The following is a 13,233-nucleotide window of genomic DNA, read 5'->3' as shown; positions in this document are numbered from 1 at the left end:
CCGTATGAGTCTAACTTTTGTTTGCTAATTACCCAGTTTTGGATTTAAACTGTGAAGTGACTGTTTTGGAGCTGAGTTTTTTCATCTTACAAACCATGAAGCTGAGCTGTGGACAGTACAGATTTGATGTGGTCCCTGTTGACAAAGAAGGAGGCTCCTAAGTTGGATTTGTAAGCCAGGATGAGTTTTCACGGGTCCTTGCTGTACTACAAATTAAAGTCACAACCATAGGGCAACTGGTATCCTCCACTGGGGATGTTTAAACATAGATTAATGCAGTGCAGGCATTATTATAATACAAATTAAAGGCTCCAGAGCTCTGACAACAAAATGGTACCAGACTTAGGTTCCCTCCCCCTTTAAATGGTGTAATAAATATGTGTGTTCTTGCAAAGTAGTGCTGCATTTCAGTGCTGCTACTAAGGGAAGTGGGCATTCTTTAGAGTTCTTCAGATGGTTTGGGAATCTAGAAAAAATGGGTATCTGTGGTGGTGTTGTTGTTTGGGTTTTTTACCCCAGTGGTGTGAATACCCTTTTCTGGACTTTGCTTGTGTAAGATTTAGTCTTGATTTTTTTCATGCCATTATCTGTTTTCTTTATTGTCCCAGCGTCTAAGCACTAAAAACTAAACAGTTTTGAAAATACTAAACAAGTGGTTCTGTGATACATAGAAGAAGTATCTAGTTGACAGGTTTTTTAATAGCATATAAGATGTCTTCAGTGCTGTTTTGTTGCATAATTTTCAATGTTGTGATAATGTATCACCTTGAAAAGAAAAGCTTGGCATGCCTATTTATACTGTGCATGCTGAGGGAAACTAGTTTCTAATCCTGCTGTTCCCTAAACAAGAGGCAGAAATAATGGAAGTAAATGTATGGATACAAGACTGATTTTAATTACCCCTACTTTCTTTCCTGAAGGGTAGTTACTGGTTAAATGACATCTTATTCTGATCCTTGATGTGCCTTTAGTTTCACCTGCATGCACTATAATCTCTCAGACCTGAATCTGTACCTGTCTGCTCCTCCGTTCAGTGATGTCTGTGTTCAGCTCTTGCTGTGAAATCCTGGGAAGTTCATGTCTTTTGCTGTTGATGCCTTTTCATTCCTGGCCCAGCAAGGGTTTAGCACAAGTTGTGAGTCCCTTTTGCTGATGGAGCTAAGCTCAAACTTCCTCTGTGCACGGCAGTATCTTTATCTTAGAAAGACAGATGAGACTTTGAAGTCGGGTGGTCTCTTTCCTTGTCTTGTGGGAGTATTTCTGCAAGACCTCTATATAAATGTGTTACTCTTCCTGAAAGAGTTCTAGTGAAAAGAAGCTGCCTGACCTTTCAGAGTTGCCTGTTACCTGGTCTTATAGTTGAATGGGTTGTGCAATCTGAAACTTCTCTGCTGAAGCAAAACTGATTGTTTCTTGTCCTGCACCCCTGGAAAACAGATGATGGACAACATTGGGCTATGGGATGCTCTTGAAATCAGTATTGGGACTTGGCTGATTGAGTTCTGGTTTTGAATACAAGAAAGAGGGAGTAGGTAGGGGAGATTTAGATTAGACACAAATTGATTTATTTTACAGTGTGGGTGGTGAGACAGTGAAAAAGGTTGCCCAGAGAAATTGTGGATTCTCCATTATTGGAAGTGTTCATGTTCAGTTTGGATGAGGCTGAGAATAACCTGATTTAGTGAAAGATAGCCCTGCTCCTGACAGGGGGCATGGACTAGACGTTCTTTAAATGTCCCTTCTAACTTAAACCATTCTGTGATTCTGTGTATTCGAAATGAGGTGGGTAATACCAAGGAGTAATAGAATAGGTGGTGTGTATATATCTGTGTCATTATAAAGAGTGAAGTCTCTCTTGCCAGCAACATTCCTGTTTCAGTGCGTTGAAAGATTTGAGACTTTAGATGCAGCCTAGAAATATTCTTGAGACAGGCTCTTGATGCTTTTCAAACTAGAAAGAGGAAAAGCCAATAAGCAGAAGTTTTTTGGATGGAGAAGAGCAATTATGAACTTCAGGCACGATGATGCTAATTCTGTATTCTCACCTGTACTTTGCAAGACCTTTTGTGACTTGCTAAGGGTCTAGGCAGTCTTATCCATGAGTCATGGACTTGGCTAAATGAGTGGATTGAACAGAGGGTGTATTAATGTCTGGTAGCACTTTGTAATTCTTGCAGTTATGGCTGGCCGAGTGTTCTTTCACCCAGTTGACTATTGATTCTTCTAGGAAAGAGGAAAAACTTCCAGTGCCAGATGTTACCTGAGAAGGAAAGCTGACTGTCAACCATTGTGTCTTCCAAATGTGTTGAGGCATCTACGGCTGGAGCCCTCTTTTATTTTTTTTTTTCCACCTCCCTATTTTTCAGACTGTTACTGTTTCCTGTCCTCTTCCCCTCCACTCTTTCCTGGTTTTGTCTGTTAAAGAACTCTGGAAAAGTGGTAGTCTCTGTGTGCAAACCATACTTGCTGATTGCCGTTCTTTGTGTGTAACATCTGTGACCTTGTGTGGTGTCTAGCACAATAAAGTCTCTTTGCTACTTGGAGGTAGTGTAGTGAATGCCACAGAAATGAGACATTCATAATAATCCTTGTGATTCTGTTATCTGGTAAAAATATAAAAAGAAATCTTTTGTTTTCAGCATAATTTACTTTGGAGGGGTAGGAGGACACATGCACAAGCCAAGTTACAATTTTTGTTCCAAAAATAGATGTATGGCATTTGGATGTGTTACTAGGGTGTGGAGCTCTGTAATGCTGTTATGTGTTTGGGACTCAACTTTTTAGCTTATCATAGCTGAACAATGACACTGAGGTGGAGAAGTTGTAATTCCTGTAGCCTGTGTAGTTTTTTTCCCCATTTCATTGAAGTCTTGCAGTTAGTCATTGTTAGTACTTTCCTGGAAGCCATACAGCTCTTGGTTTGATAACCCTTGAGCTAAAAACAAGGCACTGCTTTCTCCTAGTTCTTCCCTCTCTTACCTCTCTAGCTGAAACAGCCAAAATCAGATTCTGGATTTGCTTTGCTGAAGAGAGTCTCTTTCCCCCTGCCCCAGAAATTTAGATGAGCTGTTGCTATGAACAAGGTTCCAAACTGTTACTGCTGCCTTTGTACTCGATGTCCCAGCAAGAGCTGGTAATAAGGCTTTAAAAGCCTTTCTGATAAATGAAAGCACTTAACACTGTCAAGGGTCTTTCAAAGATGGAATGAGTCTTGTCTGTGGGAATTGGGATGCATGTAAATAAATTAATAAAGTAAGTGTCCTTTTGCTTAGTGGAAAAAGAAGAATCATAACTTCTTGGCAGAAGGAGTGACAGAACATTTTAAAACTCAAGGCTGCTGATACTCAAGTTGTAATCTTAGGTACAACAATCTGGGTACCTGTTCTTGCCATTAGATGTCATCAATAACAGTTTCAGTAAATATGATACTTTGCTGCAAATCTATCCTTCCCTTATTGAGAAATCAGTGAGTTTCTCATGTGTGTCTCTTCTCACTCCTGCTGCGGGATCACTGGACTGAAAGAGAGGGAAAAACTATCTTCCATAAATCTTTTGTAGTGTTGTGTTTACGCAGAGTGGTTGTGCTGGTTCACCAAAAAGAAAAAAATTTCCAACCAAGGCTTAAATTCTTTTTCCAAAGCTGCATCTTGGTGGTCATTGCCTGCTCTTTTCTGGTGTGGTGGACTGACCTTGGACAGCTGCTTTTTATCTCCTCTTCCTCAATGGGATGGAGGAGAAAATAGTAAGAAAAAGCTCAAGGATTGAGACAAAGACTAGGAAATCACTTACTAGTTATTGTCGCAAGTAAACCAGACCTGAGTGGAGAAGATGAAATTTATTGCCAATTAAAATAGATTTGAATGGTGAGGAAGGAGGACAAAAATTAAGACATCTGCTCACGTCCATGCGTCTGGGTGTCAGATGGGATTTCACTGAATGATGATGGTCCACCCTTTTCCCCCTGGCAGTCCAGGAGCTGTGGCTTTTGAGGACTCCGCCCAGGTTTGGGTGTTGGTGTCTGGCACTTCCAGACACACTCTCTGTCCCTGAGGGGAAGTTGTTTCATGTCCCTAATTGTGGACTGGCTACCTGAGTGACAAGGCACGAGGCACCAGTTTGTTTCTCAGCCCTGAGGCAGAAAGGTGTTTTCCGTGTTTTCCCTGCCTGTGTTTGGTATAGATTAGCTGGAGCTGGGCCGTGGGATCAGGTGACTAATCACCTATACGCCCACTAATTAAGCAATGGGGTAGGATAATGGCATGCTACAGCTGACTTATGGTGACATGCTGGCGGGCAGCGGAGCCCCACTGAGGAGCTCCAGGGGCCCTGACGCCATGGAGTGTCATATGGCAGTGGGAAACATCCATTCAGATGAGGACCGGTCAAATTTCTTCATTCGATGATGAAGAAATAATTGGGCACAAAGTTATTTTGGGGAAAATAGTCCTTGGATTAATCCCTTAGCAAACCCTCACTGTAATCGATCCCTGTTTCAATCCATGAAGAGCTAAATGGGAATTTGCGACCCAGAATCCTGCTGTGGCTCTTCCCTAAGCATGACTGGACCTGGGGGAGGCCTCCTGCTTTCACAGATAACACCAGGCCTGAGTAACCCTGACATTTAAAAGGGGGAAAAATTATTTTCTGTATCAGCCAGCTGAAATTGGACATTGCAGAGGGAGCAGAGGAAGCTCTGGGAGAGGCAGCATTAAAAATACTGTTATTATTCTTCAGAAGTGGCTTTATGTTGCAAAAGCACATCTTGGACAAAGATATCAAATTCCACCTGCTGTTTCTTTGTGTTTAAATTGACAAAGTAATACATGTTGAATCAAGGATGTGTGTGTTTTTCACCACTGTTAACATTTCTCTTGACTCTGCTTTGACAAAAGCGAGAACTGTTGCTGGAGGTGAGACACAGCGGGGCTGCCATGCTCCAGGTGGCACACAAAGAGGTCTTGGAGAAGGGGTTGCTGCTGCCCAGGGCACTGGCGCTGTGCAGATTTACAGCACTAGTTTGATTCCTGCCATCTCCCTGGTTTGTCCCCACAGGCATCACTAAATGGCTTCCTTGGTTCCTAGGTGCTGGAGATGGGAGAAACCCTTGGTTATTTGGTCTTGTGAAGTGGTAGGTGTTTTGCACTTTTGCTGTAGGTAGGAATGAAGGGGGTTTTGGTTTTAGCAGAGATATGGTGGTGGAAATGTTCTTAGGAAAAGCTCAAAGGAATGACACAATTTAGTGTGTGACTTCATGATCTGAGGGAGAGATGAACTTGTGGATGTGGCTTCAGCAGGGAAAAGTGAGAGAAAATTATTCTGGAACCCAGATGAAGTACATGCCTCTTATTTTCAGCTGAGTTTATTAGAGATAACAAGATATGGCAAGCTGAGCAGATAATGCAGGACTTCATATCACTGATGTAAAACTGCTGAAAGGTTTTCTTTAAAGATGCAGCAACAAGCAAAAAAAAGAACCCCAACAAAATCCACCAGCCAAGGTATTAATTCAATGACGTTAGAAATCACAAAAAGCTCCATTTTTCTACTGTCTGAAATGAGATCAGGTGCTATCGGCCAGTATATGGGGAGCCCAGGTAAACAAACTGCGTTGATTTCAACCAAACAAATATAGCAAACTATTTAATAAAATGAACTGTTACAGCTTATTTGAGCAGGCTTGGTTTGAAAAAACCAGCATTTTTGTAGACAAGAATTAAATAGTTGTGGAAATGTTTGATTTCTCCAATTTTGCTTGCCAGGCTGACCACAAAATAAAAAAAAAAGGGGGATTTCTTCCTGAGCTGTGTTTTGATAGGAGTGTCTTAAGCTTCCCTGGGAAAGCAGCTAAACGCAGGGCTGGTATCAATCTCCTGGGAGCCATCAGGTGCGTTTAGCTGGATAATACACCAGCGAGATGGAAACGTAATCAGGCTGCTTTGGTATCCCCTGCTTGCCGGCTTGCATTTTGCTGGAGTATCCCGTAAAGCCTTGGGCCCTGCTGGTGATTGTCAGGGCTTTCAGGGCGCCTAGCATACACATGCATAATGCATGAACAGCATGCAGGTGACATTGAGAGACAGGGTTCAGAGGAGGGATTGCAGTAAGACTAATAGGTTTAAGGAAATAGCATTTTTTGCCTCTGTTAAATAATTGGTGGGTTTCTTTCATTTTTAAAATGTCTGACAGTTTTTTGCTTAGCACAAAGCACTTTATATTCTAGGTCTTGCCACGCAGATAACTGCTATTTTCTCTTTCCCCTTCTGTATTTGCCACTGGTTCTGTCATGTGTAGGTATAACAAGGCTTATGAACACCTGCTTTGCATTGTTTGGAGTCTTTTCCCTTTTTCTTTTCCTTTTAGCAAAAACCCACAAACCTTGCAGAAAAATACAGAGAGTAGAGTACCAGCAGGCTTCTGAGCAGGTGTCTGGGAGCTGCCTTACCAGGGTGTACTGAGGAGCTGGAATTTGTCTGCCAGCTTTTGGGGGACGTCCTGTATTTGCCCTGAAAACAAAACACTTTCTCTCACAGCAGTGGGGGCAATAGATTTTGGTTTACTTACAAAAAGAAGACCAGTTTATAAGGGTGGATTGAGTTTGCTACAAGCAACTGCACTTGCTTGCAACCTCTGCCAGTCAGAGCTGGGGTAATGCTAGCCTTGAGGATCTGCCTTATCTGGGTTATATTGTGTTGTTGCTCTGGTAACAGCAAGTCCTATACCTTTATTAAAGGAAGCAGGGATATTTTATTTTACTCTCTAGACTCCAATCAAAGTGAAATTTTGAGGTTTCTTTTTACGACACTTTTGCTGTTAGTGGAAAATTTGTACTTGCTCTGCAGAGAGCAATTTTGGTCTAAAAAATAATCTTTTTTTTTTTTTTTTTAACTTTGGAAAATAAAGATCACGACTTGCAAGAATGCTTGGTGTCCATATTCTAAGTAAAACCTGTGCTTTTAATCCAGTTTAAAAAAAACGGGGAAAATTCTACAGGAAACTCGAGGTCAAGAAGAATTAAACCTTCTTAAGCACTTTGTATACACTCAGTGCCATGCTGCTTTGTCAGCTTCAATTCAGAGATTGTCTCCGAGGCTTTTGACTGTTTTGGAAACAGGTCTTGCAGTGACAAGGCAGCTGTTGGGAAAGTTGGTTGTCTTGAGCTGTCACTGTGCTTTTCTGTGTCCGATTACAGAGTTATCTTGAGGCAGTGCTTGAGGTGGTCTCTTGGTCAAATCACACTTTTATTATACAGGCTTTGAACCTGGTAAAAACACCGATGATCCATTGGTGGAGAACAACTGTGATGCTGCCTTTGGTTTTGGGAGCTTCTCTTTCCATGCTGTTGCAATATCCTAGTACCCCACTTCCAGTGGGCTTGGTTTTTGCGGTATCCATCCAAAGCAAGGCATTTATTTTTGCTGCTTCAGTTGAAATCCCTCTTGCCCAGGGTTTCTATTCAGAAAAACTTTGAAGCCTCATCAGAAGACCTGCTGTTTCATCTGGATTCAGAATTCAATTTTGGTGTTCACGGATTAGGATTTAGTACAGTCTTAGTTATTGCTTTACATCTAGTTTAATTCGATCTATAGTATTAAAATCAGAATGCTCGAATTAAGTGTTCATTATTGTGTTTTGTTTTTCTTGCAGGGAAGTTACCCAGTGTGGGAAGATTTTATAAATAAAGCTGGGAAACTGCAGTCTCAGCTTCGGTAAGTTTTATGTTACACAGTCAAGATCCCCTACAGTTCCTTGGATGTGCAAGCATTAAGATTAAATGCAGCTTTTGCAAGGATGATTTTCTAAGCAGGTCCTAGTAAAATTTCGCATATTACAAAGTCAATACCTGCATGTAATTTTTCAAATACTACTACTGGTGTTTTAATATATTTAGGAAAATTCATAATCTACCACCAGCTATACATAATAAAAAATAAAATGAGCTAAGTTTCATGGGTTTTCATGGAAAATAGGAAAGATAGTCTATTGTTCTTTAGTGAGCACACATTTGGAGTTAGGTCTATGTTGCCCTTTTATTAGTGTAGAATACAGAGGGGTTATGTTAGAAGAGGGCTCGAAATACTAAAAAATCTTCGGTAGCCTTAACAGCATTTTCTTCTGACTTAAAAATGAAAAAAAAATTGCTTAGCTGGATCATACATTGGTGATGATTAAAACTTAAGGGTTTGGGGTATACTTTGAAAATGGCATTCTGGATTTTTTAATATATGGCATAAGTATCACACTTAGACCAATTCTACCTCTAGAATTCATTCATTTGTAAAATTTTTTTCTGTTAATACGAATGCAAGCTCAATTTCCTCACAATTCTCTCCAAATCACTGTCTCCTCTCTCTTCTCCAAAGCATCGGGTTTTTTCCCCAGCAGCTGTAGTGGCAACAGGTTATTAACAGTCTGGTTTGTGGTTCTGTGTTGCATTATGAACCGTTCCCAAAGAAGCTGGGAGTTAGCTTCATTTGCCCTAAACAGCTGGAATATGCTGTTCTGCTACACCCTGCCTAAAATGCCACACTTGTGTGTGGTTTTTTTCTTTTCCCAGCAATCAGTGGAGTATGGAAGATGCAGAGGAAGTAGAGAAAGAAGAGAAATGGAGAACTTTCCTAGCCTTTTGTACTCTTCAGACACAGGCTTTCTGGGATGGCATGAGGGATAGTTTTGTTTATTTCCCGGTCCTGTGGTGTTGCATTCAATCAGTGCAGTGCTACAGGAACATGCAAGCAGGCAGCTTGAAAGCCTGTGTTCGAGGATTTGCTGTTTGTTTCTAGCAAATGTGAGCCTTTTGCTGCTATTTCATTTCTGTGTGCTCTGATAAAGGACAGCAGATGTCATTTGAGCTGGAGCCAGGTCTTCCTGGATCTTGTTACTGGGGAAATGGAACTTTGTTATTAGCAATATAATTAATAATTAACAACATGGTACATGAATAACAGTGTGACCCACAAGTTTGGAAGATGAACATCACAAACATTGTTAAGGAAAATCCCAGAAAAGATTTTCTGGTTCCAGGGCCCAATATTGCTAGTTAGCTGTCAGGGTTGGGGGGGCCTGCCCTCCCTTTTGTCTGCTGAGCATGTGGAGAGTCCTTATGCATTTGCTTGGTCCTCTCATGCATAGGGTGGTTTCTCTGTGTGTGTGTTCAAATCTTTTGTGCTGTCAGTAGGCCATTTACTATGCTGCCAGTTACATCCTCTGTACCTTGAGCATATTGGAGTGAGACTTGCATAAAATCTGACCTAATTAAGCAGTCCTGTGGTCTTTCTGGCTGAGGATCAGCTTCCCTGCGGGTCTGCCAGGGTTTTTGAGGCAAGCAAGGAGCTCTTGAAACAAAGTGAAGTTGATAGTCCCTGTTCTGGATTTCGCTTGAAAAGGCTGACTGACACCATCAGGAGAGAAAATCAGTTACTGTTAGAAAAGATGTGCAGAAACAGAACCATGAGGTAACTGTGGAGAGGGCACAATTGTGCTTTACCTGTAGAGCACTGGCCTACTTTCACTTTAATTGGGTCAACCAGACTAAAAACCTTCAGAAATCTGGACTGACCTGAGGTGTTCAGGGCTCTGGGGCCTGCTTATCTGGAGCAAACGTGTCTGGAAAATTGTAACTCACGTTTGCTGTCCACTTGAACAGGTGTGTGGTCTGTGTGTGTTTTCCAAACGTGGAGGGAGATTGGACTAGTGAGGTTGACACTTTGGATTGTGAAGTCTGAGATTGCTGGTGTACCTCTCAGGAAGGGTCCTGCTTGGAGGAGCAGTGGATCAGAAAGGGGTTTTGTTTATTTTGGGGGTTTGGGAATTGGTGTTTTCTGTGGGTTTGAGCTCTGTGGGTTTTTTTCTTGAAATGGAGGGGTTTTTTTCTTCTTTTCCCACTTTTCCATTTGTCCAAGAACTCCAGATCAGTCTGATTTCCAAGAAATTTTCTGTTTCAAGGGATGCTCATGCTCCGCAGATGAAAAATGCAGGAAATTGTTTGGCCAGGATCCTAGATAAAAGGAAGTTTGTGCATGTTTATTCTTAAAATACACATGTTCCCTGAGAATAGCAGTGGCTGTAATTTGTTCACTAATGGGTGAAGTATAATGTGTGTTAGATTTGTTTTTCATGTTTGACTGCTTAATATTAGTTCATCAGAGGAAATCTGCTAGAAGGAGGGTGGCTGTGCTCTTTTGAAACAGCACCTGTCTTGTGCAATTCTCAGCATGGAATTAGCGTGGCTGCCTCCAAGTCCATAGTGCTAACACAAAGCGAGGAAGGGATTAAGAAATGAAGGAGGGAAAAGGCTAAGTTCAGATATAAAAGAGAATACTTTTTGTGGCCTCTGCAAGTTCACAGTGTTACTCTTTATAAACCTAAATGTTTTTGGCAGTAATTAAATAGGCATCAATGAGACACTGCTAATGTTTTGTTATCTGTATGCATTTCAGGACTACAGTAGTAGCAGCTGCTGCCTTTTTGGATGCCTTTCAGAAAGTGGCTGACATGGCTACTAATACACGTGGTAAGCAGATGTGTCAATATTGAGTTTAACAGAACGCTGTGTGGTTTATACCATTTGTCGTAATAAAAAGAAGTTTTAACTTGTTACATTGACAAGCAGATCTGTGAGACATCTGTTAGATGGACTTGCACTTTGAAAAAGTGGCACGTGAAAAAGGAAGTTGTCTTTACTGAAAAAAAAAATGCTGGAAACCTGTAATTTAAATGTGTCATCAATCATGTGAACACTTCTTAATTACCATTTGAATTATACGTTGATGAATAATATTTGAAAGCAAGATTTACAGAAATCTGTATTCACTGACGCTTCTGTACCTTGTATAAATGTAAAAGGCCTGATACTCAGCTGGAATAAATAACTGTAGGGCTGCTGGAGACAGAGCAGATACTGGCTGATGCTGTGGCCTTTGGGTTCTGCCAGTAATGATGACCATGAGCTGTACTTACATCTTTGAGCAAAGACTTTGCTTGTCCTTCCCCCTTAAGTCTGACATTCTTGATCAAAATGAATTTTCCTGGGCTGTGGGCTTCTCTGGGTAGCAGTCTAAGCTTGTTGGTGAGTATGGAGAGCCAAAATAGTGCAGCTGGCATTCTTTCCAGATTGCTGAGTTGGAAGGAGACAAAAGGCTGCTTCTCTCTGATGCTGGATGCCTGGTGACCACAGCACCATGTACAGATGTCCCTGCAGTGGTAGGGCATTCCCCATGGTCACTGTCCTTGGACTGCTGCTGAAGAGTAAATCCAAAGTGCAGATAAATCACTGCTGAGGGAACAGCTTTTGGTCACCTCTAACCTTAAAAGTTTTGTAGCATTTTTTTAAAGTTCTAGTGTGCCCTTGGCATTTGACTTGGAGAGTTAGAAAGTAATATTGCTGATGTGAAGAGTGTTCATTCCCATTAGCAGAGTGCAAGCTCAGCCAGACTTCCTCTTCCCTTCACTTCTGGCTAACAGGAATAGTAGCAGCTGCTGGAGTGAGTACCAAGTCATAGAATGACAAGAGGGAAGAATTCCTTTTTTCCTGTCTAAAGCTAATATTTACATTCTGATAAGAAGTTCCCCAGTATATGCATACCTACTGTAAATTATAGGTAATCTGCTCACATAAAATAATAAACATGACAGAAAGTGGAATAAACTGAGGATGGAGACCCAAGGCAGAACTTAACTTGCATTGCTAACATGTCTTTCTTTCAAGCATGTTCTCTTCTATTCCTTCTGCCTTCCCCAAGGGGAAACAAAGTAAACTACCAAAATGATTGAGACTTGTCTTCTAGCTATGCTGGCAGGCTTATAGGACTTGCATTTGAGATACCAGAATGACTGAAACTCTCCCACTCTTAAACAAAAATGGCTTGTGTGGGGTTTTGAAGGGTATTTTACACTTTCTGCTGTATTATTTGGACCATGTCCAGCAAGTGTTGTGTCTTATCTCTTAGAACACATCCTTTACAAAAGGAGCTCTGTGAATCCAGGCATGCCAAATTTGTATAGCTCCTCTGTTCTGTCTTCTGCCTTCCCTGACTGAAAGGATAGAAAGGAATTTTGGTTTTATTTTTAGAAAGTGATGTTCTGGGCAATGAATGAAAGCTCTGGGTTAGCTGGTGATTCTGATCTTCCTCCCAACCCAACTTCCATTTGTGCCCATTCAAGTGTACCTCTGAGGTGGCACCTTGGTCCTTTAGCAAATACAGATGGTTCTACCTTGCTGTGGACAGGGATAAACACCTGGCCCTATGGAAGGTGATGGCAAAAGTCCCTATGACTTATGAGGGCACAATTCAATAAAAATGTAATTTGCCATCAGTATAAAGAATTCTATTCCAAAACTGAAACAGAACGAACTTACTGGTTTTCTTCTCTGATGTGGGAATTTTAACAGGCTGTTTTCCCTCTGAGGGGTTGCCTAACGTGAAAAATTCTTTGTTAAATTTTGCCTATTACTTACCCAGTTTATAAAATTATCAAACACCTGGCTGTGTTTCACACTGTTTAGAGGGTTAACAGATAAACCAAAGTTTACAGTTAACAGATTAACCAAAGTCAGGCAAGTTCATGTTCAGTTGCTGGGGATATATGAGACTCATGTAGCACTTCCCATGACAAAGGCAGGGAGGTTGGTATATTTTACATAATAAGGCTGGTTTATCATTGCATGACCCAAATACTTCTTCTGGGACCTAACTGTATATGCAAATGTTGCAGCAGGTGCCTGCTCTGGAGGGACAACGTTAGTTCCTTGTTAGGATGACTGAAGTGTTGTGAAGCTGGGTGCTGCCTTTAATTTGTAATTGCTTATAGTTCTACAGAAAGTGGCCTGTTATTTTAAGACTCACTGATCTAGCTGATGAAAGTGTTTTATCAGTCAACAGAAGCACTCTGGCTACTCTTTAATCTGTTTGCATCAGCATTAGCTTTGAAAGAAGAAAAAGTGTTTGCATGGATGTACATGTCCACACACACACAAGGGGAGACAATCTCCTTTGCAGTCACCAAGTGTTCAAGAATGAGAGCTTATATCCATCATTGCCAGTCCGTGTTCCAACTGGTATCTTTACCTTGTGTGCCATTACTGCTGTTCCCAAGCTTTGTCTTTCCTCTTTTGGTGCATCGTTCTCTCCATGCCATTTACTTCCTTCTATTTCTGCAATGGTAATGATGTTAATCTTCACGTTCCCATCTGGAGCTCAGATAGAAGGCATAATTGGAGCTCTGCCTATGGTAAAA

At 41.2% G+C, this 13,233-nt stretch overlaps 1 protein-coding gene across 14 annotated transcripts in view; it reads left to right on the top strand.

Annotated features, from left to right (window-relative positions):
• The window catches only part of MTSS1 (MTSS I-BAR domain containing 1), a 133,011-nt gene that overhangs the window by 9,385 nt on the left and 110,393 nt on the right, over positions 1 to 13,233 (top strand). For all 14 annotated transcript variants that reach the window (XM_069005454.1, XM_069005453.1, XM_069005458.1 and 11 more), the window contains 2 exons: positions 7,645 to 7,706; positions 10,437 to 10,510. In XM_069005454.1, the coding sequence (XP_068861555.1) occupies positions 7,645 to 7,706; positions 10,437 to 10,510 (136 nt within the window). The remainder of the gene's footprint in view (positions 1 to 7,644; positions 7,707 to 10,436; positions 10,511 to 13,233) is intronic.

Source organism: Aphelocoma coerulescens, chromosome 2 (genome assembly GCF_041296385.1).
Source record: "Aphelocoma coerulescens isolate FSJ_1873_10779 chromosome 2, UR_Acoe_1.0, whole genome shotgun sequence".
Classification (NCBI taxonomy): domain Eukaryota; kingdom Metazoa; phylum Chordata; class Aves; order Passeriformes; family Corvidae; genus Aphelocoma; species Aphelocoma coerulescens.
This window is presented reverse-complemented; position numbering and strand designations above follow the sequence as displayed.